The sequence below is a fragment of the Nipponia nippon genome, unplaced genomic scaffold (assembly GCF_047370975.1).
Source record: "Nipponia nippon isolate SJK-2023a ecotype South Korea unplaced genomic scaffold, ASM4737097v1 scaffold_28, whole genome shotgun sequence".
NCBI lineage: Eukaryota > Metazoa > Chordata > Aves > Pelecaniformes > Threskiornithidae > Nipponia > Nipponia nippon.
In genome coordinates this window covers 2340523-2368084 of record NW_028262345.1, presented here as the reverse complement: position 1 = coordinate 2368084, position 27562 = coordinate 2340523, and the positions used below count along the sequence as shown (strand labels likewise).

Genomic DNA, 27562 nt, shown 5'->3' with positions numbered 1-27562 from the left:
CAAGACCCCTCTTCTGTCTAGCAATCCCCTCACCTCCTGGCTTTGCAGAAATCCTCCTGCACAGGGGAGCTCGGCAGTTTCAGTTCCCCAAGACTGGTGGGCTGAGCTTGCTCCCAACCTGACTCAATGACTGAATTTTGCCTGGTTTAGGGTAGAAAGTAAGATGGCATCTGTTCTTGTGCTAGACCTCGTAAGCTTGTATGATAACCATCTTATAAAGAAGGGGCAGATGGCTCATGTTCAGTCCAAATTTCACCTGTAGTAGCCCAAAATATGGCTCAAGTTTATTCAATCCCTAAAGTCTCTGTACAACTCATGGGACCCTTCCCTCACCTGCACTGAACCTCTTTAAGGTGTCAAAACCAGCATGTGAACAGCCACGAGAAGGTGCTCACCATGACAAGCATGCTGGGGCTCAGTAGTCCAAGGAAATGGGGTGGGAGGTGTTTTTCTCCCAGGGTCCCATCCACAAAGGGAAGAACAGTGACCCCCATGTACTAACTACAATGAAGATCCCAGCTGCATTTTCCCAGTTGAGTCTGAGTGGCTTTGCCCCAGGGACCTCCAGCTGATCCCCCCTCCCCAGCGCACACTTTCATGTTCAGGCGGCGCTTGGCTCCCCCGAAACGCAGCGATATTCAAGCCTTGTTACTTCGGCTGGGGTCAGGGAGACTGAAAACATAAGTGTATAATCCTTTCACAAGTTAATTAAAGTACCCATCCATCCTTCATTCAAACCATTAGCCATGGGTTTTTACAATTAATTATTTGGAACCAAATCAAACAAACAGAAGACAACACAGAAAGAGAGAAAGCAAAGCAGAGACAGGGCACTCCTGCGGCAGGGCATTATCAAGGCTCCTCGGTGCCTCCCAAAGCAAGCCACAAACCCATTTTAGCCAGCACAAGGATGTGTTAGAGGTGGGGGCCCCGGTTCAAGTTTGGGTGCTAAGTCAAGCTGCTTCTGTGACCTTGGAAAAACCTCTTCGTCTCTCCTCACTTCACTGCCAGCCCTCATGCCATGACCCACTGCTGCACGCCGTACCCAGCACACCCTCCTTTTGCCCCTGGCAGACCCTTGAAGTGCAAATAAACTACAAATAAATTATTTACAAACCATGAGGACTCTTTGGTGAGGTCTTGGTAGGCTGGGGCACTTGGGTGGGCAGGAGCTAGTTCTCCCAGCAGCACTTTCCAGCACTGACTTGCCCTGCTGCCCGAGGGCTTGCAAAAGCATCTGCAAAACCTCAAAGCAGCTGAGAACAGAGCGGAGGAGCCTTTCCACCCATATGGATAGCCCGGGAAGGGCTCCTGAATATTGCAAGGAGGGCAAGCAGCTCTCCTCCTCGCTCGGGTGGAGGCTGGGTCCCCAGCTGAAGCTCTTTGGCCTAGTTTATCTCCTCTCTTCCATGATCTCTCTCCTTTTTGAATACTTCATTTCAGCACAGGTATGCAAGGGGAGAAGGGGAGGTAGGGAACAGGGAACCATCCTTCCTTTTCTCTGCTTTTTTTTCCTTGCATTTCCTTCCCTCTCATTTGCTGTCACAGCTATGCTCTGTCTCTTATCCCCAACCTCCCTCTCCTCCATGCCCTCCCTACTCCCCATCAAGACAAGGTTTAATGTCTTTCCATCTCTTCCCTCTTCCCGGGTAAATTGCAGCGAGCCTGCCGGCTGCTCGGGTGGAACACACTGTTTTATATGCGCCATAAAAGGAGAGAACTCTGTAAACAATATTATTTTTAATAAAATCCTAGGCTTTGGCAGGCCAGCTGCTTTTGTGTCTGTCTTAATTTAATCAGACGATCAGCTCTCTCAAGCAGCAAGAGGGAATGAAAAGCATTAGCAAGGAATCAAGGAACTGGTGAGGAAGAGACACGATTTCCATCAAGTGCTTTCTGGCCCAGTGTGTTGCTATGTGAGCAGCACCAAGTTTTTGGGAAACAGATTCCCAGCCTGGCTCATCCGAAAAACAACTTTGTCAAGGCGCAGGAAGGACATGAGCACATCTAGGCATATAACAACCCATCCTATAGTGCTTGAAAAAGAGCCATACAGCTGGCATGGGCAATGAACAAACCCAGGCTTAATGATATTTTCAGTTAGAGCAGATCACGGCAGCTCTCCCTGAGCACTCGCAGGTCTCTGCCGTACCCCACGCTCCTCAGGACAGGAATCCTGGGGAGTTCAGTGGCTCCCCACGCTTGCACCCAGGTAAAGCCACCCAAAACAGCATCCATCAGCTCCCTGTCCACGGTCAAACCCCAAACCACGCTGGCATGCCCTGTTTGTCATGTCAAAATTCAAACCCAAATAAATACGATGATAGTATTACGGACGAAATATTAAATTCTGCAAATATATCCCCGAATGTCCAGCCAAGGCTACGGCATGCATCGGCAGGGGAAATGCCTTCTCCAAAGAGCGGTGGGGAGGAGATGAGGTTGGCGGCTGGAACAAGGGGAGAGGGAGGGCAGCCCCGAGCAACCCTTAACGAACAGCATCGCAAGCAGCAGCTGAGTTTGAAAGGTGTCGCTTACAGACAGCAAAAACCTGGCAGAAGCAGCTGATTTTGTGACACTTCTGTTCTTCGAGACCAAGCAACAGCCAGCGAGCATCTGCTGCGCACAGACAACTCCCTTCCTCTTGCACCAAGCCCTCAGAAGAGGCTTCGCTGCCAGCAGGCTCAAAACTTGGCCATGATGTCCTCTGAGCCTAAACCACTGCAAGATGTGATCATTGCCTCCTTCTCCTTGCTCTTTTTTTTTTTGCAGCTAGAGCAGCCTGGAACACAGACCAGGACTCCCCTGGCTTGGGAGCAATCACAGATTCCTCTGCTTCCACTCAAAGCCACAAATCCTCCAGAATAGAGATCCTCAAAAATATGAAATAATAATTGCTAATTACAGACACAAAGTAAACAAATCAATTGATATTTACTTGTTTACCCAGTTACAAAAAATGTTAATCACTTTGCATGTATTTTTAAGATATTAAGCTGTGCTAAGGCACAGCCATAAATATCACCAGTAAAACAAATATGGTGCTCGGCACTGCAAAGGAATTAAAATTAGTATTTAATTACAAGAAATCGCTCGAAGTTCTTTTGCTACCATTAATCACTTTCAATTATGAATGTAATTATAAGTCATCTTTTCTCTTTGGGTGGTCGCTGCTGGGACCTGAATCGGTGACCTTCTGCTCCAGAAGAGAGCACCCCACTTTGCTCACCAAACGACAACAACTTGCCGACTGTGCTAACGGGACCGATCAATTAGTGCCTTTACGGAGCTCCTAAGTGCCAAGGGCATGCAAACAGGGAGAGGGCAAGGAAGAAGACTGAGTTACTTCATCCCCTTCACTTGCACCAATTTTTACACCATCCACCCGCCAGCAGTGCGAGAACAGAATCAGGGCTACCGAGATAGATAAATTGATGTGAAAACTGTTCTGTCCTCAAATCATTAAAGGACAAGACGATAATGTTATCTCTTGCTACAAGGCAAATCAAAGCCTAGAGAGCTCCCTCCCTGCGACATGAAGCTTTTCAGCGGGGACATGTGGCAGCTCGACTCCGTGCAGGCAGAAGAGCAGCGTGTTAGAGGAACACGCTCAGCCAAAACTTGCCCCCCCTTCACCTCTTGGCTCTACTCTTCCCCAGTCCTCGCCTTCTCTTGGGCAGGCAGTTATGAGCCAAACTGGCTCTACCTGGGTTGCGCTATGGTCAGCATCGCCTCTTGGCAGTACAAGATGGAGCGTGCTCACTGTGGAGGTAATTTTCAGCTACGGATCGGTTCTCAGGGGTATCTGCAGAGGGAGTCTGCAAAACGTAATTAAGAAAAGCAAACCTATTGGCAGCAAGTTCTGATTTTATTTTATTTTTTTATGCGGGGGGGTGGCACTTTTCTTCTGGGGCATGTAGAAATAAAAAAAAAGGCTGAAAAACTACCTCTCTGCTCAGTGCTGAGCCCCCATCATTGGTTCAGACTTCACTCAAGGAGTTTGGGACAGTGGAGCTCAAGCCCTGACCGCAGGCGGTCAATGGAAATAAATCCATGCATCAGGTTGGACAAAGGCTGCTGCTGGCAGAGCATCTCCCATCTGGGACACCAGGACCCTGATAACCATAACACTCCCCCACGTATCGCTGCCTTGACTCCCTCCCAAGCCCATTCAGCCTCACAGCCCGCTTCTGGCACTGCACGGTACCGGAGGCGACCAAAACACAGAAGACAACACAGAAAATCAAATGGAAACATTCCCTTTTGGTTCCCTTGGTACTTCTGCACAGGGAATGTGATTAGACTGTCCTTATCTTGGTGGGAACAGTTGTTAGCAATAATGAAATCATCCAGTCCTTTTCTTTTTGAAATCCAGCCACATCCTTTGGCTCCAGGAAATAGGGGCAGTGACATGTGCTGTTTTCATAAAAAGCCACAAGACAACATATTTCATTGCAATAAATTCCCTTCCCTCAAGTGAAGAGCAGAGGAGAGAGATTTCAAGGACGAGAAAAGTTTCAGCCAAAAGAAGGGGCTGAGCTGAACTTCTGCCCATCTGACACTTCTCACGAAGCTGGCTCTTCACAATCTGAAGAAGGTTGGATGATAACACCGCTTGTTGCTTTCTTCTCTCTCCACGCTTGCTCCTTCTGTCTCAACTCCTCCAATGATAACGGGAATCACCCATTGAATTTCCACACCGACATGAAGTCCAACATGACGACTCTCTGCTGGGAAAGCCCAGCCTCTGGAGGATGGCCACTCCTCTCTCCATGTTGGCCAAAAGTCCAGAGAGGACTCAAGCCAAAAGCTCCATGTGTTTGTCCCAACAGAGACGTGTGGCCAGCTTGGAGTTGGGAATATGCTTGCTAGGTTGTAAATCCAGCCAAACTGCATGCTTCATCCTTGCCTCATCCTCCCTGGGCTCTTTCACCACTTGGTTTTGGACCCAGACCAAGACCCAAATTCCCTGCTAAATGCTGCTCTCTGCCAAAGGTCAACCCAGCATCCCTAAGGACTTGGGCATCCCGGCGAGCACGTTGCCACCCGGGCAGACGACACGGATTGCGACTTAGTGACTTTGCACCTGAATTAACCAGGCGCCGTCCCCCCGCGCCATGCTGTGCTACCTCCTAATTAGCAGGCTGCATTTCGCTGTCCTCCCGGTACTTGGCTGAGTCTCCCCTTCCCTCTGCTCCTCGCTTATTCTGTTCACTGAACTAATTGCTGAGCGCCCGCACCCTGGGTGTCTGCTGCTGTTGGAGAAGATTAGTATTTTTACAGAGGGGGAAAAAAGATTAAAAAAAAAAAAGATTGTGTTTTTTAAAGCAGATGAAAGGAGAGCCCAAGGAGATGTGCATTTGACTCTCAAACACGCTCCTTCAAGTCTCCCTCAGCAGTACTTAAAGGCGTTTCCAAAGCAAGACTTTATGAATGCTAAATGAACCCGGCGCCTTGTTCCTCTGCCACAAGAAAGGAAAAAACTTATCTTTTATATACAATATTTCCTTTATGGCTGACACTGTGCATCATGCATTGCTACTACCAGCCCCACTTCAGACATGAACGCTGACCTTCACAAAGTCACAGGGAAACCACTGCCTCACCAGGCTGGACTAGCACGCTTCTGGGCAGGGGTCGAGGCTCCCAGCTGGATCCAAGCAGCCACATATCATTTCACCTGCTGCTTTCCAGAAAAGGCAAGGTGAAGAGAACACAAATGGGGAAAAACTGAAAGTCTTGCTTTCAATCGTTGTGATCTTGGATGCCCTGGCCAAACCTGGGATGTTGGTTGAGAAGTATCACCTTCCAGAAAGGTTTCTCAGGATGCAGCTCAGACAAGAGGGACGCAGGTTGGGCAGGGGAACGATGAACCGGCGGGGAAACAGCAGCAGCGCAGCAAGCCAGAGGAAAAGGGAGAAAACACATCTCTGACCATACAGCACTGCAAACCTTCTGCACCACCACCCTCTGCTTCTCCGAGGGATGCTGGCAGGGTCCTCATTCGGGTGCCCAGAAAGGATAAGCAACGAGCACATCGAGGCATTCAGCATCTGAGCACCTTTGGCCATCTGGGTCATTTGGTCAAGGCCACACAACGCTCTTGCAAACGGAGCCAACAGCACAATGCAGTGCCCTCGCTGCAAGCCTGCTCCCAAGCTCAGGCTCACCCTCACTGAGGATCTTCAGCACGATCGCAGCCTTTCCCTACCTGAGAAATGGGGGAGAAGCGCATTTAACGTCGCACAAAACACGCTGGGCAGAAGCCAGTCCACACTCTGAGGAAAACACCCACCCAAAGGAAGTCTTGGGAGATTTAATTAGCTGCTGTTTGAGCTTGTTAGGTGCTATATAATTGCTAAATATTATTATTATCTCTGCAGGTACAGCAGTTTGTTAGCATAATGATAGTGATTGACATTTCTCTGGCATCTTTCATCCCAACCAGATCCCATATTACTCTATTATAAAACACTGTTCTGCCTTGATTCTCCATATGTCTCCAAACTGTCAACAGGATCATAACTGGCTCTGCGTTGCCAAAAGCCGTAAAGGCACAAAGTGCCTCATGCAAGTTCACAGGATGTATCAGAAGCTGAGCAAGGATCAGCTCAACTTTGTGCTCAGGAACACAAGGTGCACAGGTATACAACGGTATAAAGATACACGGGCTCTACTTCAACATCGGCATGGAGCAAAGCTGCAAGAAGCGGTCCTGTAAGCCACCACAGCACTCAAAAACCTCCCTAGTCCATCCTCATCCCCCTCTCCAGGCAGGCAGCAGTGGGCACCACAACCCAACTATCACTTTGAAAAATATATTCCAGAGACAGCAAAGCAGAGGGGCCACCAAGTGATTAATTGGAGACTATCAGTTTGGGATAGGTCTCTAAATTCTCATTAAGTCAGGTGCTGAGGCATCGCACATTAATCCAGAACATTTCCCCTTCGGCCCAAACAAATAAATAACTCTTGTATAATTCAGGGAGAACGGGGTGGAGCCATCTCTCCCCCCCTCTCTCTGTCTCTTTCCAACTAACCAGTGAATAAAACATCGCCCGCAAATCTATTAGGCTAATTTTAAATCCTGACAATTTAGCAGCACTTCAGCAAGATAAGAGCCATTTATTAAAAGCCACAGTTCATTAAGCCAAATGCTGCTGGCATATTTACTCAGAGAAATGGGGCTGGGCTCAGCTCTCACCAAGACCAGAACTCCCCAAAGGAGCAGGAGTGATCCTGTTTCACCTGAAAAGAGAGGCTAGCACGAACCTTCGCCCACCCCAAGCCCACATGCGGCTGCCTCCCACTGAAGGGGCTGGATGTTGGAGCTGCCTCACCCCATCTTGCTGAGCAATGGGTGGATCATGAAGCAAGAGGCATGGGATGCTTTGCAGGTTTATTACCCAGGGCCATGAAAAGTCTCCGGGAGCTCCGTCAGAGAAGCAGCTCACATGGCTCCATGCACTGCAGCAAACCTCCGCTGCAAAGCCGTGCGCCTCTCCCAAAAGGATCAAAACCAGAATCTGGATTGGACACGCACCACTTCGGACCCCTTCCCATTAATGGTGAGCACAGATTGACTTCAGAGAGGGCACGATTACTTCCGACAGCAAGGCAAGAGAGGGCTATTTAAGAAGAGCTGTTGCTTGCCAAAAGCTACCAGATTGCACCCGGAGCTTTCCTTCCTCCAAGCTGCTGCCTGACATCTCTGCTAAGCCCCCTCTGCTGTGCCGTCGCATCGGCTCCCAGAGGACACGGGGCTGTGACAACGACAGCGGGTGCTTTGGGACACAGGGATAGGGCTTGGAGTTTTCTGCCTCCAGGACGGCAGCAGGAAAGAGGAGGAGAAGGACCCACCACTGCAAGCAGCCCTGCTCTCTGGGAACTGAGATTTTTGATAACCTTCACAAGGGATGAGTTTCACACTCAAACCAAGAATGCCGAGGGAACGCAACAACCACAACCCTGTAAAACCAAGCTATGCGCCTTATGCCAAAGCAAGTTTGCCCAGCAAAGACGTGCCCGAGCACAACCTGGCAGAGCACACACGGCCCTCTCAAGCTCTGCACCAGCATCCATGACTTTAGTCCCCTCCGGGAACTGCTGGCTGCATGGTTCCCAGTGGCACATGGGTCTCTGGGAGCAGGAGGGGCTCGGCAGTACCCGAGAGATGGAGCCAGGAGGGAGGGAGCCGTGCCAGCATCACTGCGAGGAGCAGGCAGCAGAGGGCAGTGAAGAAATCCCATCTCGCAGAGTTTGTGAGTGTAATTCATTCCAGCGGGAGACATCCAAGAGACTTTATCAAGTGCAATTGTCCCACTGCGCCTTTCACCTGCACACACTTGCAAGACAGTCTGGAGTCACTACAGAGTCTCCCTTTACAGTCAGAGCTGAAAGGAGCATTATAAAGGTGAATTAACATTTAAAAAGAATGTAAAAAACCCAGAACTGTTCTAATGATGATTAATGGGAAGCTATAAGGGAGGCCATGACCTCCTAGTGTCATTAAATGGATTGGCAGGTTTCTGAGCATTAATTATAAATAGCCACAGGAGTTGGAGTGCTTAGCAGAATGATGATAAATCCATGACACAGGCAGAGGGACAAGGAGTCAGGAGCACAGGGGAACACGTGCCTGCGTGTGCACGCACACAGCTCGGCGTGCAAGGAAATACGGCTTTGCACGCGTTCTGTGCAGGAGAGACAGAAAGCAAAAAAGTGGAAACGAGTCCCTCCAAGCATGCGTCTGTGTTTGGGTGGATACGAGGATGGAGAGAGAGAGGGAAATGGGTAAATGATAAATTAGGCCCTGCCAGTCAATCACATTTTCTAAATGTTTTATATCCCAAAAGCTATAAAAGCAATATTCCTTTCTGGCCTTATTGGAGCCATTTCTGTAAGGCAATCACATCTGTTTCCTCAGGGATTTCAGCTGAACTGTGCCTTGGCTTTTTTTTTTTTTTCCCCTCCCCTTTATATTTACTCTCTAGCCTGCTACCAAAGAAGGGTCAGAGCATGCATACAAATAGGGAGGAGTGAAAAACAAACAACCCTGAACCAGTGGCCAGCGGTGATGAACAGACAAAAAGTAGCTGCAAACTTCTCCAAATTCCCCAGCCCATTAGCAAAGCAATGGCTGCAATAATCAGAGGCCGTCTGGATTTTGAATCAGTCAGCTCTTACAGTTAATGTTTCTTTCGCTTTAATGTGCATTATTCCACAATTGCATTGATATTATGGAGATCTGCATCCTGGGGCACTTCTGTGCATTACCTTGGATGCGCTGATCCGCCTGGGATTTGCAGCACCAGACCAACGGCATCGCTGTGCTCCCAGCAGCTATGCTGCTCTTGCAAGAGCCCTTGGAGAGACGCTCACCGATAAAAGCCCAAATCCCTCTCTGAATACCACGGGGACCCAGAGCCGCAGCCATAAATGTAAGTTTGCTCCACAAAGCAGGAGGGGAGTTTTTGCAGGGGTATGAAAACAGGAGTTCATTGCAAAGAGTATCAGCAAACTGCCAGAGCCCTGGGACCGTGGGTGTGAATAAATACAGGGGATGAATGGAGTGAGGACCTTGGGCTCATTAATGAGCTCTCCCCATGAATGGCATCGACTGCAGAGGGTGAAGGCCCCTCTCGCTGCCAACGGAGAGAACAAAAGGCTCTGGGTGAGATGCCAGAGGGGCAGCCCCATGCCTGGGCACCCAGAAAGCCCCCCACTTAGCTCTCAAGAGGGAGTCTGGAGGCTCCCAGACCCGACACAGCTCTCTGCATCGGCAGCCACATTCCATCACCCAGCCTGGGACAGCAGCCCCAGTATCCAGCCATGGGGTGTTTCCATTACGATTGGGATCCCTATTTTCTCTGGCACATCTGCAAACTGCTGTTTCGGCTTCTGCCTGCTCTATTGGGGAAGCAAAAGCACAAGCCAAAATCACCTCCACCAAAATTAAAAATATTCCTGTTTCTATTTAGATTTAAGTATCATTACCTTGCTGGGCTCTTCCAGCGGGAAGCATTATTTCAACTGATTGGAAAACAGTGGTGAAGGAACAGGTTCTCCATACAATTTTCTTCATATCCTATTAGTTGCAATACAATTACAGTGAATACATCAATTCTTAGTCCCAGCAGCTCCTGGAAAGAGCCACCTATTAAAAGCTGGCTTGTTAACAGAATTGGACATCCAGGATTAATCGGGCCGCGTTGGTCATTTCCATTTCTCACTCCACAAGTGCTTTTGTTTGCTTAATAGGCTGAAGTAACTTGAGAATGACACAACTTAGAGCTTCCCCCATTTGCTGTGCATATCGCCAGCAAATTTAGTATCACTTTCCCTTCCTTTCTGGCATTGCTCTGGGATAAAACCTGGCACGTGCCATCAGGGAAATCCACACAGCAGGGTGGGGAGGGGGAGAAGGGGCTTTCTGCCTTTGGCAGAGCCAGCAAGGGGAGACCCCTAATTGATCTAAGGCTTTAAACCCCACGGGGATTTGCAATACCAAAACCACCCGCCCAAGCGAGCAGGCTGGCCGAGAGCCAGGCTACCACTGCAATACCATCTCACGAGCGCTTTGAAAGCCTCCAGCCGCCCCGAAGAGCATCACCCCCTGCCCCAGCCCTCCCCTGGCAGCCCCATCAGATCACCACCGTGGGACACCCGCCCCATTCCTGCAGTTCGAAGCAAGGACTGCTGTCTCCCAGCGCAGATATTCCCGTGGCAGCTAAGTCAATGCATGTTGAAGCACGGTAATATAGTATGACTTTTCCCTTTAATGGAATTTTTCTAGCCCACTAGGAAAAAAAAGACTCCATTAGCCATACTACAAAGGCTCCTACTTATTAGTATTTTAGAACAGCGGCAAAAACATTTCTTGAATCTAATTATTGCTGACAAATATGAAAATTGAAATCAAAGTTAAATTTTCAGCTACAGTGCCTCATAAGGCAGCAGCTCGCCGGCTCCCAACTATTGCATCAACACATTTATTCTGCTGAGAAGGCTGCGGAGATTGGGCCCCCCCACCCTCTCCAGCCCACCCCTCCATCTTCGGAGGCATTAACTCTGACATATTCATCTCAACAGCCGGGGCCGTGTAACTAACTTCACGTTTACCAGTCACACGCAGCCGACAGATCGGAGCGAGGCTTGCAGGGGCTGAAGAAGCAGCGAATAGGGCTTTTTTTTTAATTTATTTTTATTTATTTCCAACTTCACTCTCTCCCACCCCCTTCCAACCTGATCTCAAAAAGTCGCTGGGCGATTTTAAATTCCTCAAGATAGAAGATCTGGAAGGGTGGGGAGAGTGGAGAGGGGAAAAAAAAAAAAAAAAAAAGCCTTGTCAACATATTTCCTTTCTCCTTCCTCCCCCCAACATACTGTAAAAATCAATCCCCTTTGTCATTTTGCTCTGCTTGTGTGAATGTTTAATGGCTGTCGAGGGAGATAATGATTGCTGCTAGGAAATTCATTTCAGATTTGCTATTTATAAAGTACTTGGTGCTCAGGTGGGAAATTAACATAAGGAAGGGGGAAAGGGACCGAACCAGGGAAAGAAAAAAAAGCAGCAGGAGAGGAGGGCTGAGATGCTGCGGGGCTGGCTGGAAGGGGCTGGTGCCCCAAAGAGGATTGGCATCTGTTCCCACCTCTCCTGGGACAGAGGAAAAAGGCTTGTACGTGGTGGGGACAGGCACACTGGGGACACAGAGGTGCTCCCGAGCCCTGCCAGCCCCTTCCCGGGGTGCACCCATGCGTGCAAGGGATAGAGCCAGGGTTACCAGCCAAGCGGCTGGTGGCTTTTGCAGCCAGTGATGCTCCTTGCATGCCATCGGCCAAAAAACCTGACCACCAGCACCATTGATGGTTTTGCACCCCGGCTCCTTCTCCAGCCTCCTACCCCGGACCCTCGCCCCTCTGGATTAACTGCAAACCTCCTTCCAGTCCCCCCTCCCCGCAAAGCCCGACCACCTGTTGCCACGTGTTGGATTTTTGAATCCCGGGGGAATTCCCGTCTGTGATGCAGCCGGATCCCGTACAGCCAGCGGTACACACACTGCCATTGAGTTGCTAATTCCTTGTCTCAGAAGTTGCTTTTCACTTTCTGATTTTTCAATAATAGGCTTGGTGTGAATCCCTTAAGCTTCTGAAATAAGCTGAAAACCGCTTTTCCAGCCATTTACATAAACACAACTGGATCAGAAGGAATAATCATAGTTTATGCATTATTTGGAGGCTTTGGAGCCGACTGCTAATGTGATGTCAGGTTTTGAAGCCCAAAACGTACAATGGGAAGCACTGACGTGCAGCAAGGCAGCACAAAAGGTAAACAATAAATAATACAAATTTTTAAATGTTGTCTTCAATGACAAGGCGGCTTTGGCTTCGCCGCTACCCCGGCCTCTAATGGATCCCGCTCCCCGCCAGCCTTGTTCCAGAAGGGGCTTCATTAAGAGAGATGTCACTCACGCTAAATCCAAATTCACCTCTTGCCAACCAGCCCTGCCACTCTCCTTCTCCTTGGCCCGCTATCAAAAACCCCAGTGCTGGCTTTGGGGATTGACTTCACAAAAAAAAAATAGTCTAATGCAGGCACCCTCTGATCTATAAATACCATCTGTCCTGCAGAAAGGGAATAAAGCTAGAAAACAACCAAACCAGCCCAGGAACTTAGTGCTATTCACTAGATAACGCCTACAAAAGAGGGGAAAAAACCCCACTTAAACAGCGAGATAATATTACAGTATTAATGAACCTTGCTTCACTTCAAGTGCTTGTCACGCTTCCAATGAGGTGGGTCAGATTTGGCTTTCAAATCGGTTCTATAAATCAAGTATGTCGTTTCTGGCAAAATCAAAACATTAGCAGAGGATCTGTTTTGAAGAAATAACAATAAAAAAATGTAACAAGGCTCGAGACTGCAGGCTCTTTTGATACTGCTGGAACGCATCCTTCGGATCTCTTTTTTTGTTTGAAATCACTTCACTACTTTGTACATAACGCTTCTGCAAGCTCCGAATCAGAACAAAAATACTTCAAAATCAATCCCTATTTTTCCCAGAATTTACTTGCACTGGGAATTTGCAATTATTCTATTTTATTCCGCTTAGGAATAAATAAAAAACCCCCTCTGCTTCATTTCTAATATTACACAATTTCCTACTTCTAAGCAGCTGCTGTCTCCCATCACGAGTACCGGGAGGATGCGAACCGGCCACGCGAGCCGAGTATCACAAGCTCCTTTCCCAGCTAAATCAGGGTTTCCCTGCGCTCAGTGATGTACAATTACATTGGGGGGGAGGGGGGGAACCAACATTTTCAAGGCAAATCCAGGTTAGCTAGCCCAGACACAAGAGGGGAAAGACAGCTGGTATCTTTACGGAATGTGTGGCCAAGTGATGAAGGGGAAGGACCATGCAATGAGGCCAAATCGCTGCAGGACAAGCAAAGGATGTCAACTCAGGACCCACGTCGCAATCCAGGACCTCCACGCTCACAGCTTTTTTTCTGCTCCTTCCCACCAAACCCCTGCCGAGCACCACTCCCGTCCTCCCTGCGAGCCAGACCCATGCCAGCTGCAAAAGTAAATGCTTGGCATGAGCCGTAGCTTGCTAGATAGATAGAGGTGCCCTCACAAAAGGTGCTGAGCACCCTTGCACCGCACTGATGCCGGGGTCCACCCACCTCCAGAAGGTCCTCAGTGCTGCACCGTGACTTTTTAGCCTGGCAGCAGCTACATCACTCTGTCCCCGTCCCCATGGGAAGGCAGACGATGCCATGCCAGCTTCCATCACCGCCTCCCCAGTGCTTGAAAGGAAATACTCCAACCACCAGTAATTTATGCACGTTGGGTCCCCGGGATCCTGGCTTCCCCATACGGCTGCTACAAAGCATTTTGGAGCCGCGGCTCCTTGGCTGCATGAAGGCCTGCTCAGAGGGCCTTTTTCGGTTCCCCCTGATTAGTAAGCGAAGCATGCGGGAGGTGGAGGAGTCAGAGGAAGGGAAAGCATGGGGGGAGGATGCCAAGAACCGAACACTGTCTTTAGTGGGAACAGTCAATGGGACAAGGGGGACAAGGGGTCAATTAATTTACAACAGCTTTCAGCATTGGACATATTTAACTGTAAGCGCATCAAAAATCCATGATATCCTTCTTGGCGGGAGATAACAGAGCACGGCGAAGGCAGCACCTCTGATTTATTATTAACCCAGAGCAAGGTGCGTGCTTCGGGAAGGAGGAGGGAGGTAGCTAGCTCCTCCAGGCTAGCAGCCACAGCTCCAAACGTGCTGAGATCACGGGGTGGGCGATGCCTGGAGGATGCAGCAGCACCCGCAAAAGGGCTGGAGGCCCCCGGGATTAGGGTGGCCCAGGGGATGCAGTGACAAAGAGCTCATCCTTTGCAAATTTTTTTTTTTTTTTTTTTTTTTTCCTAAAAAAGCTGCTAAAAGCATGGAAAGACCCATGTGCGGAGGCACAGGATGCTGGCTGAAGATGGGAGACAGCAGTATGGCTTGGACTTCCACTACAGAATCCCCAAATCTGGCACCTTGCTCATTTTGGCCCCTATTTGAAACCAAGAGCTCAATTCCAAGTCCAAGTTGCAGCTCCAAGCCTTTGCCATGAACATCTGAGACGGATCATGTTTGGGTCCCACTGAGTCTAATGGGAGATTTGCCACTGCGCATCAAAGGACCACTACTGGTAACACTGAAAAAAAAAAATCGTATTTACCCTCTTTAAAGCTTTGCACTAGTAAGGCATCCCTTCAACTGGGGAACAAGCAAAGAAAATTTTGCCCTTTCCTGTCACTGTTGAAGTTTGGGAAGGAAAGACAGATGCAAAAGAGGTTGTGGGGTTTTTTTTCTGATCTCCATGGCCAGAAAGATAACTCCCCACGTGGTGCTTCGCAGGCTGCGGAGGAAGGCTGGAGCCCACCTCCGCTGTCTGACTGCGAGTTGCCTGGGAAGCAAGCTGGTGAGCTCTCCCCCTCCACCCCAGTTCATCACAGAAAACAGCAAGCCCTGCTTGCTAACTTGACCTAGATCTGTCAACTGATCAATTTTTTTCCCCATAGGGAAAAAATAAAATGGGGGGGGAAATCACAAATATGGATATTTTTAAGTAAAAAGCAGCAAGGAAGATACATGAAACAGACACTTCCAATATTGAATGCACTCGTCTCCTGCACAAGTCAGGGTTGGCACAAGAAGACAAGAGAAAAACCATAAGCCAGCGTTACTATGGTGGTCAGTACGCCTACATGGATGAAGAAAAAGTAGGTTTTGTTAAGCGCTAGGACATCCCAAAACTGCTTGCAACCTCCAGAGCACCCAGAACCACCAAGTCTTGTAAGCAGGGATGGTCCCTATGATGCTTCAGAAGTTGATTTTTACCAGAGGCGGCTTTTTCCAAGCTCATAGCTACCACCTGACCTTCTCTGCTTGTCAAAGTCACATTCATCTCCTCTTGACCGGTCAGCAAGTCCCATCCCAAATGTGGGGACGGCCGGCCACTCCCATACCTCCTTGGCCACGCAGCCCAGGTCTGCTTCATTGCCTCCTCATGCATCCCACTGTAGATAACCACAGCCGCCACCTTCATTCCTGCATTTTAAGAACAGTAAGCAACTGCATGTCCCAAAACATGTGGCAGTGTGTATGGGACCTTGCACATCTCCATTCCACAACTGGGGCTTCTAAAGCTACCGTAGCTACAGTATGAACCAACTCTAGCATGTGTTCCCCATCACACCGCACTATAACACATCTCATTACGAATTACAACTGCTTTGATAGCGATCTCTCCATATATGCAGCGTAGAGCAACCACAACAAGTTTACTCCTCGCTATATTCCGCCAGCCCATCACCGCATGATCAACGGAGGGATGCTCCCAGGGAAACAGCGATCCCCCACGCATGGAAAACCCCACGTGCAACGTCGCGCAGAGCACCCACAGCAAAGCCACCGACCAAACCGAGATCCCAAGCACCAGCCCAGCATTTTAGGTGCCATCCCACCCTTTTGCGCAATGCACCCTGCTTTCAAAAGCATCTTTCCCATGGCAAAGGTCTGCTTGGGTTCCTGTTTACTCTGCTGAGTCTTATAAATGTGCCAATTAATCCCATGCGGTGGCCTGATTTCCAGAGGTGCTGGATACCTGCTTACAGCTTCGGTTAAATTCAACAAGAATGACAAATGTTCAGCAACACTCCAAATCAGGCCATTGAGGAACCAGAGCGCATTCCCCTCCTTTTATGTACTACATATAACTGGGTTATCTAATCATGTAGGTATTGATTATTACTGTTATTACCTATTAAATAGCTATTTTCTGCTGTTGGGGTGAATATCACATTTTATTGACCTGCACGGTAACTATTAAGCACCACGAAGCCACATCTAATATTTTCCCCGGGGAACAATAAATCCGGGTATTCACAGAAAGATGTCGATACACATAATTTTTCTTATACACATTCATTAGCGCAATTACCTTCTTGCATGAACTGCCAGAAGGTTTCCCGTCCCGCCTCTGCCAAGAAAGAGGTCTCCCAGGATGCTCAGCCCCGACCCATGCTCCCAAATCCTGCCCTTCCCGAGCAGAAGCAGCCTGCTGTTCCCCCCATAGATGTGTCTCCGGGCCAGATCCAGCCTTTTCCTCGCACGTGAGCGTAGCCCGTGCTTTGGTTTGGGAGTTATCTGCAACCCAGCCACATCGACGGAGCGAGTAATTCTTTTGGATGAGGAACGCTCCGCGTACGATGTTGACAGATGCTATTATTTTACATACCTATTTCAGCTTGTATGCTTATTAGAATAAGGTCTTTATGCTAATTTGTAAATCAAATTCCCATAATTCTTGGCTTACTGATGCTAAAGGCCCAGCTAAATCTTCTATGACCTTTTAGCCTGGTTAATCCTTTTATGCATGGTTGAGTGAAGAGTTTTCTTCTCTCTTCTGCTCCCAAGTGCTGGGGTGGGATTTTTGCTCTTCTCCCTCAAGAAATCCAGGTGGGTGCGAGTCAGGGACACCGGGCACACGCGAGACCATCTCTCCACTTTGAAACACGGAAAAAGGGAAGAGAAAACGCTGCTGCTGGGTCCTTAAATATGCTCTAAATATTCATTGCTGCTATTTAAATATCATGCAGAAAAAAAATACAGCAAACACAATGAGAGCTGTGTTGCCAAATAGCCACTCATTTCCCAATGCCCGGGGCTATTCCAGCTCTCTGTAGCTTCCCTCTTCCCAGCTCCTCTCCCCAAGCCGGGGCTGGACCTTTGGCCGGGCTCTGCCCTCCCCGCGTGCCGATGCAATGGGCACTTGCATCTCATTCCCATAGAGATGCAGCATCCAAGCAAGCGCCCCGGCCTCGCTCTCTAGTACCAACACCCAGCAGAGTCAACAGCTCCCTTGGGAACGGCAGCATTGCCGTGCACAAAACCACGCTGGACGTTTCAGGGCTCAGAGGGCTCCTTCCTAATGGACGCGACACTCAACAGCTCCCGTTTCGGGGGCACGTTTCCAAAAAACCAACAGTGAATCTACAAAACTTGGAGGACCTGTGGATGTTTGCACAAACGCAGATGGTCAAGCACTTACGAATTATCCCACTTCACGTTCCACTTTACTCTCAAGCATACTCACAAACCACTTTTCTTATTGTTTGTTTGGCTGTAAATAGGTAAATGACCTGGAGTATTGATAAACTGCTGCAGAGGGCAGTACAGATCTCTTGAGCTATTTGTAGTACATTTGTGCAAAACACAGTTTTCCTGCATGACAATAATTTCCGCATTTTCAACCACAAGCCAGCTCCACTTTTGTATACCATGTGAGAGAAAAAAGTTAGAAATTCAAAAAAGACTGTGAATATCAGAGGAGTTCATAAAGCAGCAGCACCATACTGCTGATATTTGGCAATGCATGCATACCTATATATTACCTTTGGGGTTGAATGACCCCCGATTTTTCAAAACCCCCTTAGAAAGTTTTTGCTAAAAAGCAAAATTATTTTTGCTGAGTGTTTTTTGTTTGTTTGGTGTTTTTTTTGTTTGTTTGTTTGTTTTAAAGGCTCTTTTAAATACAATTATGCAAGAAAACCTTCTGGGAGACCTCCTTCCCTCCAACAACCCTGCATCCCCAACATCTCCCAGCCCAAAAAAGGCCCAAACTTTTTGCTGCCGAATGCTGTCCTGTGCAACACTTTGCCCAGCACCTCACAGCTCTGCCCTGGGTCCCCCCGGACCAGGGTGCAGCGTGGCTCCCCGCTTTCCCCCACCCCAGCAGTGACTCAGGGACTTCTGGCACCCACATCAGACTCCTGCAAGGCAAGGGACTCAGGGGATTTTTGCGTTGCGAGGCAGCACATTCCTCCCCACTGTTCTGCTGCTGAGGACAATTAAAAAAAAAAAAGAAAAAAAAAAAAGAAAATAAACCAACTACTTTCTGCTCTGTAAGCTTTGATGGGAGCAGGGAGAGGACGCATGAGAGATGACCAGAGGCAGGGAGTAAGACTGCAAGGAAGCCAAGTCAGGAGCCGAAAGCAAGCGTTAATAACTAAATAAATAAATAAATAGCACAAATTCTAGGCAGGAAAAATGAGAAGGGGAAGGGCAGCTTTGCCCCCCTCCTGGGGAGCCCCAGCCCACCACCACCCCACCTGGGCTCCCCGCAGAGGCAGCAGCCAAGGGGGCCAGGGCTCCCATCCCCAGGAAACCCCCTCAGGAGCCGGGGGTGCAGGGATGCCAGCATCCCAAGCAGTGCGAGCGGGAAGCAGCAACCCTGGGAGAAGGAGAGAGGGAAGAAGGCGAAGAGGAGAAATGCCTTGGCGTGTGATGTGCATGCTAAGCAGCCCGTGCCGGTCGATATGGCAGGGGTGGCTCTCCGCAAGAGCGGGCCCAGCCTGCCCAGGAGAGAGAAGTTTGAGCGGAGATGGCGCCTGGCCATCTCCCCCTGCTCCGCTGGCACACGCCAGCCCCCAGCCCAGCTCAGGCAGCCCCCTGCCCCATGCAGGCAAGGATTTCACACCCCACCGGAGTCCTGCTGCAGAGCCCCTCGGCTGGAGGGGGGACCAGGCAGGGCTGATTTGGGCATGCAGATACCCAAACCCTGTCCCCAGCCCTTGGTGGGCACCAGGGCAGCGCAGAGGTAGCTGCCTCCAGTTCTCCCTTTCCCTGTGCAGAAGGAAGGTGCATCCATCCCCCCAGGGGTGCCTGCATCCCCTGCAAAGCCCCGGGTACCACCCGCTACGGGGCTGGGTGCATCTGGAGCACGGTGCAATGCAGCCCCGGGGCGCCTCTCCCCGCATCCCAGCCCGACCCGCCGCAACCCGAGCTCCGCAGGCGACCCGGTGCAGGATGCGGCCCCATCCTCTCCTCCCACGGAGGTAACCCCACTCCCACAGCCCCTCCAGATGGCTGCGAGGAGACTAACGCAAGCTGACAGGCTCAGCGCTCCCGGCCAGATGGGGCTGGCTCCTGCCTCCTCCTTTCCCCCCCTTCTCCCCTTGCTTTTTGCCTTTTTTTTTTTTCTTTCTTGCACAGCCCCCCCAAAACAAAGCACCATCCCCCGGGAAGGGGACGAAGCCGTGCTCGCCCGGGACAAGCTGGACAAGGACTTCCCAACTCCCCAGCCCGGCGGGGGCTGGCAGGAGCCGGGGCTGCACCGAGTTTTTGGGACGACCTTGGGTCCGGCAAGGCAAAAAAAAAAAGGGGGGGCCAGCACAGAGGGGCCCCGATCCTCCCTCTGCCCCCAGCCTGTTGGATGCATTGCTGCTGAGGGAACTAAGTTGAGATGGCAGAGTCGTTCGGCACCAGCTCCCCCCCGCAAAAAAAATAATATCAGCACGGGGAGAAGTTCCCCCCCAGCCCGGAAGGAGCACGAAATTGGGAGATGCCGCCGTGCTGTAGCCGCATCTGCGCCCCCCCCGCAACTTAGCAGCGGGCTGGGGACCCTCTCCCAGCCCTGTCCCCGCTCTGGGGGGTCCCCGTTCCCCCCCAGCCCTCCCCGGAGGGTGCTGCCGTGGGGCCGCGCACCCTCCGCCCGCCTCGGCTGCATCCCCCGCAGCATCCCCCGCCCGGCCCTACCTTGGGAGAGGAGGAGCGCGGCCATCCCGGCGAAGATAACCCAAGAGACGGGATGGTGCATTTTCGCCTGGGCCATGTTTCACCGCCGGCTGCGTTTCCCTCTCCCCCCTCCTTCCCCACTCACTGCCTGGCGGGTTTAAAATCCAGCGTTTCCCGGAGCAAAGCGCAGGAAAAAAAAAGGGGGAGGGGGGGGAGGAAGGAAGGAAAAAAAAAAAATGCACCGCAGGGTGGGGGAGGGAAAAAAACCTAAAAATAAAAAAAAAAGGGGGGGGGGGGAAGGGGGGTCGGAAGGGGTGGCAAGGTGCGAGGGACAGGCGCTGCCGTGCCCGCCGCTCCGGCCCCGCACACGCCGCCCGGCTGCAACCCGCCGCCGGCCGCGCAGGCAGCCCTCCCCCGCAACGCACTCATTGGCTGCGCCCCCCCCCCCTTCCCCGGCATCCGCACCCCCCCTGTCCTCAGCGTCCTCAGCGGGGGGCTCCCCCGCCGCCCCCAGCCCGGCACTGCCCTTCCCCGCTGGGGAAAATGGGGGTACCCCCCCAACACCCCCACCCCGGGGGGTTTCACCACCTGCGTGGTGATGATGGGAGGGAGACCCCCCCACCTCGCCCGAAATGAAGAGGTGCACCCTGCCTCTGCTTTCGGGGGGCTGGTGTCCAATAGGGAGACCCCCAGCTCTGTCCCAACAAACCTCTTCCTCCTATAGGGCTCACTCTCACATGGACATTGCTCTAAAAGCAAATTTGATGGGGAATAACTCTTCAATTTGTAGCATCAATCTACTTTTATTCCAAATCAAGTTGTTTGTTTGTTTTCTATGCTGTAACCACACATCAGATTCCTCACACCAAGGCCATCTCCTGCTCTGAGCAGCATCTGGGCTGCTTGCACGCTGCTTAGGTTCAAACACGCTCCTGTTTCTTAAACTCCTTGCCACATGCTGTGCCCAAAGAAGCTGTGGATGCCCCATCCCTAGAAGTGTTCAAGGCCAGGTTGGATGGGGCTTGGAGCAACCTGGTCTGGTGGGACCCTGCCATGGCAGGGGGTTGGAAACAGATGATCTTTAAGGTCCCTTCCAACCCAAACCATTCCATGATTCTGTGCCAACTTCTGGTGCCTATTTCACAACAGAAACAAGCTAGACCCTTCTCCAACTCAAGATACCTCAAAACCACCACTTCTGTCCATACCACAACCCAATGTCAAGAGCATGACACCACCGTGCCTGTGCACACAAGGTCCTGAAGACCTTATTTTTTTCAGCCTTTGTCCAATAGAGAACATTGGAGGCACTGAACCCCGAGACTCCCATTTGACACAACCCAAATAAATAATATCTTGCTAAATATTCATTATTTTCGTTGGTGGTAAGGATGCCTCATTTTCTTGCTTGAGGTGACTCACAGCCCCTTAAAACAACATTATAGTCAGAAAAACGATGGGGGGGAGGGAGGGGGAGATATCTTGGCTTTTTGTATTTACTCCTCCTCAGAGGCTTCCAAAATCTGAGCTGTTCACTTGGCAATTCAGAAGATTTGGCTGCAAACTCTTGGAAGATCCAGCTGCATTTCTCTCTCTCCTCTCTATCGCAGCCGCTCAGAGAGACTCTCCGAGTCAGATCCGGGCCAGCCGTTCTGCCGAAAAAAGGTGACAAACCACAGGCGTCGGCCCCTGTCCTGAAATCCCATCGACAGGTCTGACAATAAAGATCTGCACGTTAAAAGTTGGCAGCCGGGGAGGGATCGGCAGCTCCCGTCGGATGTCCCTAACAGCCCTGTTTGGTGCCCACACGTCCCTGCCACCGGCCAGCCAAAGGGTCACACTGTCCCTAACCAGGGAGATGCATCTCACCATCCTCAGGTTTTCCCCAAGACCTCCATTGCCATCATCCATCAATTTTCATGGGGGTCTTGCCAAAACAACAGCTGGTGTAAAGCTGCAGCCTGATGCACTAAGCTTTCAGCTCTCCTTCCTCTTCCTCTCCCAAGGCTTGGTTCAAACCATAGACCTCAAGGAGGTTCAATTGATCCAGAGCTCTCTAGCACCATTTAATGGTACCACCAGGAGCAGTCTACAGCCTGCTAGTGCCTGCACAACCTCCCAGCTCATTAGGATGGGAAGAGCTAGCAGCAACACTAGCACTAATGACCCAGCCCTGAGCTGCACGCATGCAGTTCAGCAGGATATTTCTTGGGAAGCAACTAAAGGCTCTGGAGTATTTAATACCTGGTCCTACCCGCCCCAGTGATGTTTGGGCTTGAGCTGTTCCTCCAGCTCAACAGAGCAATGTGCACATCTGTCACCGCCCCAGCGACCTCCAGCCGATACGTTTTGGACGGGGAGATGCTTGGTAAGGGGTAAGGATTACGGCTGGACTTGATGATCTTAAAGGTCTTTTCCAACCTAAATGATTCTACGATTCTATAGGATTCCTACCACCATCACATCGTCTCATCCTCTCTGCATCCTCCCCACTACTCCATCATCACAAGTTACCTATGATAACACAGGATGCCACATAGCAGTTTTCATCACCTTTCACAACGCTTTGAATTTGACCCCAGCTGCCGAGCCAGCTACTGTACTCGCAGCAGCTGGAAGCAGTTGATTAGGTTAGTTTGGTTTATTACCTAACCCATTATGCTTTAAAAAACACAACTTCCCTGTCTATTTGCCTAAGCAGAGAGAGCAGTTCATAAGAAGGCCCTATGCAGTAGCTGCTCTTCTTACGGATTTGCTCTATGCATTATTAATTCACACAGCGCTTGTTCCGAACACGTATATTTACTCGATGCACCAGAACAGCTCTTAAGGAGCCTTTGGCTTGTGGCTTTGTGGAACATCAACTTTTCATGTTGAACAGCAGGTGATGTTCAACAGAATGCCTTGCAATAAATGCCTAATATCCATTACGCTCATACATATCTATGTGCTGGGCTGATATCAACATACAGATAGCAGGGCTGCACTCCTGAGATAGGGGAACGGGGGGAAGAAGTTATTCATTGGAAATCACACATATATATGGTGTTAAACAGGGATACCATGCCTCCACGCGTACCGAGTTGCGGAAGGCCCCTTTTGGCAGAAGTTTCCACAAAATTTTAGATGAGGGTTTTTTTTTTTCCCCCAGATCTGAATAGAAGACCAGAATACACCACTTTAGCTAAAAGTGTGCAGGGGAAAAAAAAAACACCACCACCACAAACCAGTGACATGCTTTGAAAGGAAACCTCTGGCTCTAAAGGGAGCATTGTGATCTTGCTGAACAGCACTGCATAATTTTTAATAGACATTTTTTGCTGGAACTGACATACTCCGAGGCGTGGTTTTATTCCACTAACATTTTTCCAGAAGGAGATGCCATGTTTCATTGGATTTTTTTCATCATCCTTACATATACATACCTATAATTACTATATGCATTACAATAGCATTCACAAGCCTTTGATAAGATCCTGGTTCCATTATGTTAGACTCTGTATATACACCCGATAAAAAACAGTCCCTCCCTTGAGCTCTTAAAGTCAAAATAGAGAAAGCAGAGAAAGGTGTTGAGACAAGAGCAAATTACTTCTCATTTTATGGCTAGAAAAATAAGACTTGGAAAGGCTAAGTCACCGCATGAGGTCAGGAAGGGAATTTCCAGCTGTGTCAGGAACTGAACAGAAATCTCCCAAATCTTAAGCAAGGGTTGCAGGACTTGCCTGCTGCCTCTTGCAGCGTTTCCCCATTCTAGGTTACTTCTGCTTCTAGTTTCACCAGCGCAAGGAGAGAGTTAAAGGAACGCTTCTACCAGCTATACCAAAATATCAAAGATGAATTATGTGCAAAAAAACACTTTTTCTGAGAGATAGGAGCTGAGGCGGGAATTCGTAAAGCTTCAGCTCAACGCGTACCCCAGCCCACGTCTGCATACAAAAGCATTTCAGCACTCCCGTGCCCTTGTGTGCACAGGACACATGGAGCCAGACAGACGAGTGCCCACAGGCAGCCGCCACGCACGTGGATGCCCGGCTTTGCTCCTTTAATTACACCTCCTACGGGTGAGAAAGATAAGCCCAAATGGAGTGACTTCATGAAGGGAGGAAGCCTATAAGTTATTCATAAGTTCAGGCTCAAGCTCCTCTCTTGCTTTCACTCCATGACACCTTCAAAACATATTATTCATCTATTTTTTCCTCCTCTGGGAAGAGAGATGGTAATTGCAGTAAATATATCACTGCCAAGTCATCCTCGCAGCTTCCGAGCCTGCATGGCGCTAGGGGTAGGCATCCGAGGCAGCAGCCGCTCTCGAGACGTTTTGGGAAGCCCAGGCTCCGTGAAGGACATCTTCACGCTGCCGTGGGGACCACGCTGGTGGCGAGCAAACCCTCTGGGGGAAAACCTCCATCCAGCCCATCACCGTGACATTTACCACCCCCAACACTTTCAGGTGGCAAAAATCAAACCCTACCGCTCCCATCACCTCCACCCCATTGCAGATGAAAGCACCAGAATCCCCATTGAGCATTTGCAAACAGCTCCACAGCAAGGTGAGCAAAAGACTTTCCTACATTCCCACCGAGCCTGGCAGAGCTCGGTTTGGGACAGCTGATTCCCTTGGGTTGCTGCACTGCATTTTCATCCCAGTCTGATGGCATTTGGGCAAATTTTGGGCCCCATTTCTGGCTTGCAGGAAAAAAAAAAAAAAAAAAAAAAAAACACCAAAGCCGCAATCGCCAGCAGCCCTGCCTGCAGAAAACCTTTGGAAACAAGAGCCACAGCACAGAGGTTTTATTTGCCCTCTCAAGGCTGTTCCAGACAGAGTAAAGCACCTAATGCTACTGCCAACTGAAGCAGCTCTCCTTGAGCTTGAGAGGTTAGTTTTTCTGAATGCAGCGACATGGATCCTCGTCTCAGCCCCATAGCACAGAGGATTTGTTGTACTCCAGTGCAAAAATAACCCTGAAAGCAACATCTATGGTCACACCAGAGAGGGGAGGGCTAAGGCATCGGCATAAGGCGACTGGGAGAAGAGAGACAGGGCATGGATTTTATTTGTCCTCGATTCCCAGGGAGGTCATTTACTGCAGTGCCCCTGGCACTTCCCCAGCCCTTTCTAGCACATTTGATTCTTGTGAGTTTTCTTAATCTCATCTCCTTCATTGGTTATTGCTCCTTCAGTGCTGAACTCAGCAAGATCGCTTCTGTTTAGAGAAAGATTAGCGCCGAGTACATTAAACACGGTAATGCCATGTACTGAAGGGCACTGGGTCACCACCCCAGCTCCAAATGCCCAGTAACACTTTCCCAAAACCGGTGCCTCTTGCTGGGCCAGCTTTTAGCTCAAGTCTGCAATGCCTAATGCCTCTCCTGAGCAGCAGCCCCAGTGGAGCACACGGCAAGGAACCCTTTGGAGATAAAAACCCCAGCAACCAGCAGCTCCAGTGCTGAGCACACCTTGTTTCCCATTAAAATTGAATCGATGGCAAAGGACATGCTGAGAGACAACATGATCTTCACAGCAACAGAAGCACAAAGAAAGGGTAGACGGAGAAGCAGCTGTCTCTATGCCCGAGTACGAGGCACTCCCTGAGCCCCCAAACTCCTTGAACTCAAAGCTGCAAACTCCGAGGGAGCAGTGACTGGCACGCCTGCAGGGAGGGGATGCACGCAGCGCTGTGCTTGCAAACCATGACCGCACTTAGAGCGCAAGGACTAGTCACCTGCGTTACCTGGAAAATAAAGTTTTCCCAATTTCAAGCATGTTGCAACACAGAAAGGTAACAACAGGGTTTGACCTGACAAGGTGCTAAGAGCCACCGGAGAGGTGGCTCAACAGCCACAGTCTGCTTGGTCCCACTATCCCCTTAATTTATTCCTTTCCCCCAAACAAACCAAATTCCTCCTTACTCCAAAGATTTTTGCAGGAATGTTTTCCAGCATCCTACCTGCCAGAGCACATGCTGCCGTTACCCCCGTCCCAACCGGACTCTTATCACAGCTCACCGCCTCTGCTCCCTGCTTTCCAGTTGATTAGATGTCTATTTACCTACGGATTACAAGGAGGCAACAAGTCCGCCCGGGGAAGAGGCACTGTTGCATGGGCAAAGACTCTGCAAACAGATGGCTCGAGGAGATAGAGGATGTTTACTACCTTGTGCATGCTTCTGGGCTTGAGGGTGACACAGCCCTGGCACATCCCTACATTTCTCTTCATTTTTTTCCTCAACAAGCTCTCTACCACCCTCTCCGGGACTTGGAGAGTGAAAACAAAGACTCAGCCAGCTGCCTGGGTCTGCCCTAGAAGATGTTGCAAGACACACTGGTTTTAAAATACCTGCCCTCGGAGCTCTCAGATTTTTACATTTCTAACCATCTTGTGAAAACTGACAATGGGATATTCATTGGGGGGCAAAAACACTTGCACAGCTCTTCCCCAGCCCCTCTGAAGCTCGTGGTCACAGCGAGAGGGCCAGGGCTCAGCAGTGACCCAGCGCACCAGTTTGGCTTGCAGGCAATAAAGGAGCCTGCAGCCACCTTCGTGTCCCAGGTGACCTCACCTTGAGCAAACTGATCAGGACCTGGGAACACACGGAAAGCCACCAGATGCTATTTATTGACCAATATTCTCAAATTCTGGAAGGGCCATTCTCAGCACAGCAGAGGAGATGCCTTTGCTGCAATGCTCAAACACACCCAGTACCTATTTTGCTTTCGAGAGCCGATGTGACACCTCTGAATCCAGCCCAGCCTCTAATTACCAGTCGATCCTTGGCAGGCCTCAAACATGAGAGCCTTTGTACTCCAGACGAAGGCAGAGAGAAAAATAAATGTGCACGTTACAAAACACTTTCTGTGATGAAGGTGCCATTTGAGACCCTGCAGACTGTCTAGGGATTTTTTTCCCCCATTTAATTCATGTCTCCCACTCTCCAGCTGCCAAAAAAGAAACCCAAGGTAAGCCAGCCCTGGGAGGAACAAGATTCGTTTTCCACAAATAACCCACATTTGCAATTTTAGCTTCTCCCGCTCATCCTGCTACCCCAAACTAATTGCATTCCCTACATGCTCCTTTTCCTTCTCCCCCCACCCAATCTTTAAAGGCTTGTGGTGTTATACAGTAAGCTCAAAGCACGTTCAAGATTAGTTCTGTAACCTGCCCAGCAGAGTCAGAAAATTGAACGTGGTAGAAAAAGAGGGGAAGGGGGGGAAGAAAAAAAAAAAGAAAAAAAAGAAAAAGAGCCAGCTCTTGTCAAGAGCATGGTAGTACAAGGAAGTAATTTTTCTCTCCCCATTTCAGTTGGACGTTGCTGTTTACGTCCGCGCTAGACGCTGCATCCTTTCTTCTCCATCGTGCAGCTGTAGCATCGGCAAATTGGAGAGAGGAGGCAGGGGGGGAAGGCAATAGCAATAGAAATTGGATCCTATTGAATTTTCAATAGGACACCAAAATATATACATATTTCAGCGTGCGCGTGTACAGATA

The 27562-nt window shown here is 49.9% G+C and overlaps 1 protein-coding gene across 2 annotated transcripts in view; it reads right to left on the bottom strand.

Annotated features, from left to right (window-relative positions):
• Window positions 1-27562, bottom strand: part of LOC104016638 (protein CEPU-1) — a 454647-nt gene that overhangs the window by 332128 nt on the left and 94957 nt on the right. The window contains exon 1 of one of the 2 annotated variants that reach the window (XM_087763280.1): window positions 20095-20278. The exons of the other annotated variant lie outside the window; for it this stretch is intronic. Within the exon in view, the coding sequence (XP_087619406.1) occupies window positions 20095-20170 (76 nt within the window). The 5' untranslated portion in view covers window positions 20171-20278. Of the gene's footprint in view, window positions 1-20094; window positions 20279-27562 lie in introns of those variants that run through there. 2 annotated transcript variants of the gene reach the window in all.